Source organism: Zingiber officinale, chromosome 1A, assembly GCF_018446385.1.
Source record: "Zingiber officinale cultivar Zhangliang chromosome 1A, Zo_v1.1, whole genome shotgun sequence".
NCBI classification, from domain to species: Eukaryota; Viridiplantae; Streptophyta; class Magnoliopsida; order Zingiberales; family Zingiberaceae; genus Zingiber; species Zingiber officinale.
Window position 1 is genome coordinate 190,567,154 of NC_055987.1, and position 7,690 is coordinate 190,574,843.

The 7,690-nt window shown below is 38.9% G+C and overlaps 3 protein-coding genes across 4 annotated transcripts; 2 read left to right on the forward strand and 1 right to left on the reverse strand.

Annotated features, from left to right (window-relative positions):
- Positions 1–109: 109 nt before the first annotated feature.
- Positions 110–454, forward strand: LOC122008649 (zinc finger protein 4-like). The gene has a single exon (XM_042564450.1). The coding sequence runs from the start codon at positions 110–112 to the stop codon at positions 452–454; it is 345 nt and encodes a 114-aa protein (XP_042420384.1).
- Positions 455–1,550: 1,096 nt separating this feature from the next.
- On the reverse strand, positions 1,551–4,976 carry LOC122038836 (tetraspanin-8-like). The gene is made up of 2 exons (XM_042598788.1): positions 4,370–4,976; positions 1,551–2,085 (listed from the first exon to the last, which is right to left on the reverse strand). The coding sequence occupies exons 1-2, from the start codon at positions 4,871–4,873 to the stop codon at positions 1,768–1,770; spliced, it is 822 nt and encodes a 273-aa protein (XP_042454722.1). The 5' UTR covers positions 4,874–4,976; the 3' UTR covers positions 1,551–1,767.
- Positions 4,977–5,421: 445 nt separating this feature from the next.
- On the forward strand, positions 5,422–7,605 carry LOC122038837. 2 transcript variants are annotated; one of them, XM_042598790.1, is made up of 5 exons: positions 5,422–5,973; positions 6,117–6,240; positions 6,725–6,795; positions 6,890–7,199; positions 7,281–7,605. In XM_042598790.1, exons 2-5 carry the CDS (start codon positions 6,118–6,120, stop codon positions 7,464–7,466), a joined length of 690 nt encoding a protein of 229 aa, XP_042454724.1. In that variant the 5' UTR covers positions 5,422–5,973; position 6,117; the 3' UTR covers positions 7,467–7,605. The 2 variants fall into 2 exon arrangements, with proteins under 2 accessions (XP_042454724.1, XP_042454723.1); XM_042598789.1 differs by having other exon boundaries at positions 5,422–6,240.
- Positions 7,606–7,690: the final 85 nt, after the last annotated feature.

Below are 7,690 nucleotides of genomic sequence, written 5' to 3' on the forward strand. Positions count from 1 at the left end.
ACTTCACAATCGACGACCGCGTCGTGAACTGAGTGAGAGGGAAGTGATTGATTTATATATATATGGTAATGGTACATATCGATCTTTCAGGCTTCGTTATAGCGTGTCCATGGAGTCAGGGGAAGAGAATTGCTGCGAGAACCTGAGCCTGGAACTGTGTCTCCAGCCGTCACGGCCCTTCGTCTTCACCTGCAACTACTGCGACCGCAAGTTCACCACCTCGCAGGCGCTCGGCGGCCACCAGAACAAGCACAAGGTGGAAAGAAAGCGCCTCCGGGAACAGTTGCAGAGCGGCCGGCATGATTCGGCTGCAGGTAATCGCACGGTGGAAGCGAGGGAGAGCAGCATGGCGGCAAGGACGACGGCGTGGTGGGGATCGCTTCTCTACTCCTCCGCCACCGGAGTCGATGATGCTGCCGCCGGAGAAATCATCGACTTGTCGCTTAAGCTATAGCAGAGAAATATATATTTAAATTTCTCTGAATTGATGAATTTGTATTGCTCAGTTGATTGACAAGTCCAAAAATTGTCATTAAACCTTGTTAATTAATATCGATGTTGTTTATGGACGCATGGCAAATTAATTAATCTAATTCATACTACAAGCGTATGCATGATACGATAAAAGGTCCCTTTGGGGCGGTGCGATGATTAAGGTATGAGGTGTTATCACATGAGATCTTGGGTTGAAACTCGGCGTGACCGAGCATAACCTCCTCCATGTCTTGACCATTTGCATTAATGGCTAGTAGTCACCCGTGATTTACCTCCTCCGTATTGGCCTAGGGACGGATTGACGGGGGCGCTGGGGGCGAGCGAATCACCTTTTGTCACATGATGCGATAAAAGGATAGAACGATCGTTGGTTTGATCTTAAAAGCTTTGTTTATCGTCATGCGTCTATGGCCTGTGTACCTGCATGAATCTCTCTCCATATTCGTGAAGTCAGCACTAAAGAGACCGCTAAGATAACGAATCTATCTTTTTGAAAGCTTTGTTGGTCTTTTTCCTACTAAACTCTACCTATTTCTTTTCATACAAAATTACTCACTGTTTCAGATTTATATTAAAGAAGAGGGTAGATTAGAGAATTGTCAAACTGACTGGCCTTATTATAAGCATAAGATTCAGTTTTCAGCTAATAAATGTGGATAAGAATTAAGACAGTCGACACCCCACAAGCATGAAACATGCGGTGAACAAGCTCAAATGCTCAATAAATATTATTGCTACTCGACAAGATCTAAAGCAATCAAATGCATAGCAAGAACATCTCATCACATCACCTTTTCCCTGCCCTTGTTCCTCTCAACTCGTCAATGATAGAATCTTGTGGCCCTATCACTTTTTACTGGGGCCACATACTTGACAATGCCAGCCACACTACTTTGCATCTTGTTTTTTTCCTTGTGCAATGATTTAATCACCTCGAAACAGAAGCATATAAAGAAAGCATAACATCAAGAAAAAGGAGAAAAAACTTGATCCTGCTCTCCTGCTGATCCAAACATAAAAGGTCAAAGTGATCCCAACAAAAATAAAACCTTACCTGATAATAACAATCACCATAAGCAATATAAGAATTTGCATAATCAACAAGGAGTTCTAAGTATATGCATCGTGAGGTAGGTACAACCGTACAATACCTGAACAGTAATCTAAGTAGTATTGTAGTAATCAGCAGCCTAAATATACAGAGAAAAAACTAGTAGCGACTAAAAATTGAAGCTGGGAAAGCAGAAAGCAGCGGCGGAAATCTGATAGAATTTATGCATATCCTCCTTTCCACCCAAATGCACCGTTGTCCTGCCTGTTGTTCCGGAATGCGCAGCAACCAATAGAGTAGACGACGATGAGGAATATAAGGATGATGATGTTGAGGATGGCAATCTTCTTCCACTTGTCCTTGATGTTGGCAATGACACCGGCTTTGCAAGATTGGCAGTCGTAGCAGAGATCGGACTGATTGTTGCTCCAGGCTCCGCAGTCGGGGTTGGTTGAAGTGTTGCCAGTTGAAGGAGGAGTCCACACAGTTGCATTTTGGTAATCAAAGTTGCATTCAGAAGGAGGCTTGCAGCATCCAGACTACCAAAAAGGATCACACAATTAGTTGTTCCGATTGAACAAGGAGATCATTGGTTTGAAAGCTTACGTTGTAGAACAATTAGGTATATTCTACAAATAGTTTGCAACTTAAAAATATAGAATTAAAAAATAGTTTGCAAATTCTACAGTTGACTGACTAAATTCAAAAAAGAAAAGTGAACAGCACAAGATGGTAACGTGGGAATTAAAAGTAGATAATATTTCAAATATAGTGTTAAACTATCAAGGTTGAGAATTACAAATTATCTAGATACAGACTAGCAAGCACGTTATGCTATCATTCTTTATGAGAAAATAGAAACAATAAGGGTGTGTTTGGTTCAAGTTATCATGTATAACCTTGGTTATGTGATTACCAGATAATCACATAACCAAGGTTATGGGGAATAAAACATAACCAAATGTTGTTTGGTTCAACCTAGGTAATGCAACAAAAATTTGTTTGTTTGAAGATTTTAATGAATACCCTAGTTTAATATTTTACCGTATTACCCTCAGTTACAAAACCAACTATACATAATAATAATAATAATAATAATAATAATATTGTTTTATTATTATTTATTTTTTAATATTTTTTTACTTTTCTTTTTTCGGTATATTTTTTTTACTTTTTATGTGTTTTTTGTTTTTTTAATGTTTTTATATTTTTTTATATTATTTATATTTTTACATTTTTTTAATTTTAATTTTATTATTTTATTATTTTTTTATTTTTAATTTTTTTTTAAAATTTTACATTTTTTATTTTTTTTATTTTAAAAAATTTTAAATTTTTTAAAATTTAATTTTTTAAAATTTAATTTTTTTTTATTTTTAAAATTTATATTTTTTATTAAAAATTAATTATTTATTTTTAAAAATTTTTAAATTTTTTTTTAAACATTTTTTTTTTATATTTTTTAATATTTTTTTATATTTTTTTTCATGTTTTTTCTTATCGAAGGGTATTTTTGGTAAAAAAAAATTCGTTAACTCCGGAATCAAGAAAAACCTTAGTTTTCTGAGGTTTTCCGATTCCGAGCTGCATGACCTTTTTGATGATGTGTCGGGCATGGACCATTATTCGGGAATCATCGAATACCTAAACCAAACAAGGTTTTTTTTGATAACCTTGGATGGATAACCAAGGTTATCAAGAATAATCCCGAACCAAACGCACCCTAAATAAACACACTGAAGTACTTAACATGGAATGCACTCAACCAAAAATGGGGATTGAAGAGGAAATATAAGATGGATGGTTGAACAATAGGAGCCACCGCTGTATTGTATAGGTTGGATGAATCTAGTCAGGTGCGTGATGCATCAGCGCTAGGATTTTCTTAAATTAATTTTTAGCATAAAGGAATGTATTTTTATTTTCATGGAAAATTGTTGAATAAGCAAGCCATCTAAATGGATCAAAATCAGGCAGACAAAGTGAAGACCTAAAGGCATCAGTAGCAAACAATTCAAAGGGAACCATGCAAGTAACATATATGTTGACAGAAAGAACAGCAAACTTTATAAATACATCAATTTTATTTCGTACGAGTTTGAATGGATTTTTTTATCAGTTGGAAGAACAAGAACAGAAATGCATAAAAAAATTCAAGATGATAGGCAATGGGCAGTGCAAAGCGGCGTTGTAATTTTTAGGCCTAATCTAATTAAGTACAGCTTGATTTACCAAATGTTATGATCATTCTGATTGATGAAAACTATAGAAACCAATTACTTCTATAAACTAGAGTTATCCATAATCAGCAAGAAATCAATATGAATGCATCACCAGCATAACAGGAATACTAGCAAAAGCGTCAGAAGATTTTTTTTATATATATAATGAAGCCCAACTAAAGAAACAAATTTTCAGATCGCAAAAGTTAAAAGAGGATGAAAAAAGTTTTTTTCTTAAAAAAAAGTTCAAAAGTGAGTGGGAATTGGAATTCCTCGGAGAAAAAACACACCCACACTCCTTTACGATAAGATATGTGAAATTGGCACACACACATATATATAAAGAAACGCTTTCCACCCAATTAAGTACCTTCTTCAAACATTAAGGTTAAAAATAACATAAATCCAGAATTACTAACCCTAGGTAATTTCCTCAAGTCTTGATTTAAGTTGCAAAATCATTAAATCCCTGAGATGAGAACACAGAATTTCGGGGAAAACGTAGTTTTTGTCATGCCATATCGTACCCAAAAATAAAAAATAAAATCTCAGATCAAGAATAGCTCTTCAAATTGACATAGAAATGGTATTTTGGGGTTACCTCGATGGGCGAGAGGTTGTCCCTAATAAACTGGTCGAAGTTCTGGTTACTTTCCTGTAGGCTCTGACAGACCTTACCATCGGACAGGCAAGCGCGGATCCTGGCCCAGTTCTTCGAGTTCTCCACCCGCTTCTGTAGCCAGTGGGAGTAATCGCCGAGGCGGTACTCCTTGTATCCCCGACCGGAGACGACCTCGCCAGCGCCCTTGTTGGTGACGACAAAGGTAAAGATAGTGAAGCAAAAGAGGAGAATGATAAGCACGAACATGACGAATAGGTAGATCCAGAGCAGAAGCGAGTTTCTGCAGCAAGCGCCGACGAGACCGGCGAGGGAGACGAGCATGAGGAAGACTCCGATCACGATCAGAGGGGTCTGCAAAAACTTCTCGCAGTCAGTGACGCCGCCGCGGGTGGCCAGCCATATCCCGCCGCCCAGGATAGGCACGGAGAGCAGGAAGGTGATGAAGTTGAGCACCCCGATGAGATTATTGCTCAATCGAAACATCTCTCCTCCTCCGCCTCTTCCCTTCTCGCACGCGAAGATTAAGATCACACTCGCAAACCACCAAACGAAGAAGAAAGCGACGAGAGCGAGCTGTTCGAGGTTATCCGCAGAGGCTGAGATTTATAACGGAGAGCGGATGCGAAAGATCGCCCTCCCTTCTCGGCTTTGATTACACGCGGTCATCCAGGATGGTTGCCCCCACCTTGACAACTGTTCTTCTACCCGCGACGGCATTGGATGATCGTTGCAGGCTCCACATTGGGTCCCACCTACACCTGAAACGACAGAGAGGTATACCTCGTGTAACGCGACGAAAAGGAGACTTTTAGTCCGAGTTTTTCAAGTTACAGGGCTATTTCTGTCATTTAATATCAATTATAATCTTATAAAATTATAAATATTCGAAATTGAAATACGATTCGCTGGCAAGCAATGAGAGATGGAGAGCAGCAGACGTGGGGACCACTTGTAATCCACGTGATTGGTGAGGATTGTTTTGGAACAGGTGGGCTATTAAGGAAAGAGAAGGTCGAGGAAGCAACGGAGAACAGCAACGTAACGTGTTTTTCACCGGCCGCGGTTTCTGCGCCACCGTCACGGTTATTTCCAGATAAGCCGAGTTCCCTAATTCAATTATATTAACTATTATTTACGAAATATGGTTATTATACACACAATTGCACATGATGGGTCTTAATATAGAAATTATATTTCTTATTTCAAACTTTTCATTTTATTTTAGGAATTCACATAAATTTTTATTCGTTAATCGTGATTTTGCAAAATAGGGCGATTCGATGGTATCGAGTTCATCCTACCGCGCCGCGCCGCGCAATGGCGAGAAGATCTGCAACCGACCAACCGCCCACGAAATAATCGGAATAAAAGGAACAAAAAGGGAAAAAAATAAAGTTTGATCGAAGAAGGGGAACAAGATCGGAATCCGGGGGTGGCAAGCGAGGGATTAGAGGAGGAGAAAGAGTCAAGCATGGAAGGAATCGAGCAAATCGAATCCTCCTCCTCCATCAAAGGAGAAACATCGCAGGGTGGCGGGTGGTGCTCACTTTCTGATTTTGTCCTGGTCAATGCAAGCCGAGAAGGTCTAGAAACAACGCCTTTTCTCCCCAACCGCCCTTCCTTCCCCATCCTCCCTTCTCTATTTCTACCTTTCTCGTCTTTATCGCCTCTTCTTTGCCAATCAATTATTGTTTCCTTTTTTCTTGGTCCTGTGGGTGGAGGTCAGGATGACGGTGAAGAAAATGAGGAGGGTTGCCGAAGAGCCCTCGCCATCCCCTTCGTATAGAGATGATGCCAGGAGAAGATTCAGATTCCAATCGCTCTCGCAAGATTATACGGAGTTTCTTGAGGTGAGACGTGTTCTCTTTGACTTTTTTTGGCCATGATTGAGGGATGTTGTGGTTTTCTATTCGCTTTTGATTTTAGGGGTTCGCTATTCCTGCGTTAACGAAGTACCAAAGAGGGATTTTTCGTATCTGCGTCGCCTTGAAATTATTACCTTGATATTTTTTCCCCGTTTGCATTATATCAATCCATATAATTTGCCTTCGTCCTCCTGAATGAATTGGTTTCTATTGGATCCAAGCCGTGATCTTATGATTTTTTTTTTTAACAGTTTTGTGGATATATTTAGTGGAATTTGTAGTGAGATCTCTTTGTCAGAGTCTCGGATTGATATCTTTATGTTTCTGCAGCTTCAAATATATCTGTATAAATATGAAAATCAATACTTTTGCATTGTAAAATTTATGCTACCAGATGAAAAAGTGCTAAAAATACTCTTATTGCCCCAGTCAACAATGTATCAGGATTCTGAACTGTTTTCATTTGCAGGAAACTGAAGAAAAGAAGAGGAGATTGCTGGAGGCAAGACTAAGGAAACGTAAACTCTTTGCTGAAGCCAGGTATTAGGTTTTGTTTCAACATGAATCGTCTGCAGTTGAATTTTTTTAATCCGTTTCGGAAAGATAATTGCCTGTTTTGAATGTCTCATCCTAGATTTTTGAGAAGGAAACTTGAGACCTTATTTGCAAACCCGTATCAGCAAGTTGGATTGAAGGAACCGTCAAGTAAAACTCCAGTGATCAAACCTCCTACAGAAAAGAAACCCAGAGTATCTGAAGCTGCACGGACAAGTAACTACAGTAGAGATAACTTGTATGCCAATGCATCTCAGTATCAGTTTAAAAAGATGTCTCAGAAAAAGCCAACCAAATCTCTCTGTGTCGCACAATCTTCGGGTGTGTTAATGGAAGCTGCAAATGCTAGCACTTCCGCAACTCTAGGTGCGAATGAAGTATCGTTTAAGGTATAGTGACCATTCCCAGCAACTTATAATACAGTTTCATCTTTTGTAGACTTGCCATATTAATTCAGTTATTAATTGCAGAATGGGGAGGAACTGAACAAGTTTCATTTGGAGCAGTATCACATACAAATGGAAAGACTCAATAGAGTGCCTATGATTGGAGGCTCAAATGAGATGTTAGCGATTTGTAGAGATCTTGGAAACAACTCAAAGAAGACCGGTAAGAGAAAACTCTCATGGGGAGACCCACTGGTGTTGAAGGCTTGAAGGCTTGATGGAGAGCACATCTGTTTTACTATCACTAAGAGTGGTTCGTCCAAGAAGCGAGTTTTCCTGTCATTAATCTAAATGGTAGCTTCCATTTGAATTCTTTCAGTTTGATTTATAAATGAATTGTGTTCCGATACGTTGTATCAGTGAGCATAAAACAAACATAGTATAATCTTGGCTCACCTCGGCCCAAGAGTCACAGATATAACATAAAACAAACT

What these genes read in the sequence shown, in the direction of transcription:
- LOC122008649 (XM_042564450.1), top strand. Translation starts at nt 110, where the DNA reads ATGGAGTCAGGGGAAGAGAATTGCTGCGAGAACCTGAGCCTGGAACTG.
- LOC122038836 (XM_042598788.1), bottom strand. Translation starts at nt 4,873, where the DNA reads ATGTTTCGATTGAGCAATAATCTCATCGGGGTGCTCAACTTCATCACC. An exon ending in ACAACCTCTCGCCCATCGAG is followed by an intron (nt 2,086 to 4,369) that starts GTAACCCCAAAA and finishes CCTTTTTGGTAG; the next exon opens with TCTGGATGCTGCAAGCCTCC.
- LOC122038837 (XM_042598789.1), top strand. Translation starts at nt 6,118, where the DNA reads ATGACGGTGAAGAAAATGAGGAGGGTTGCCGAAGAGCCCTCGCCATCC. An exon ending in ATTATACGGAGTTTCTTGAG is followed by an intron (nt 6,241 to 6,724) that starts GTGAGACGTGTT and finishes TTTCATTTGCAG; the next exon opens with GAAACTGAAGAAAAGAAGAG. An exon ending in CGAATGAAGTATCGTTTAAG is followed by an intron (nt 7,200 to 7,280) that starts GTATAGTGACCA and finishes TATTAATTGCAG; the next exon opens with AATGGGGAGGAACTGAACAA.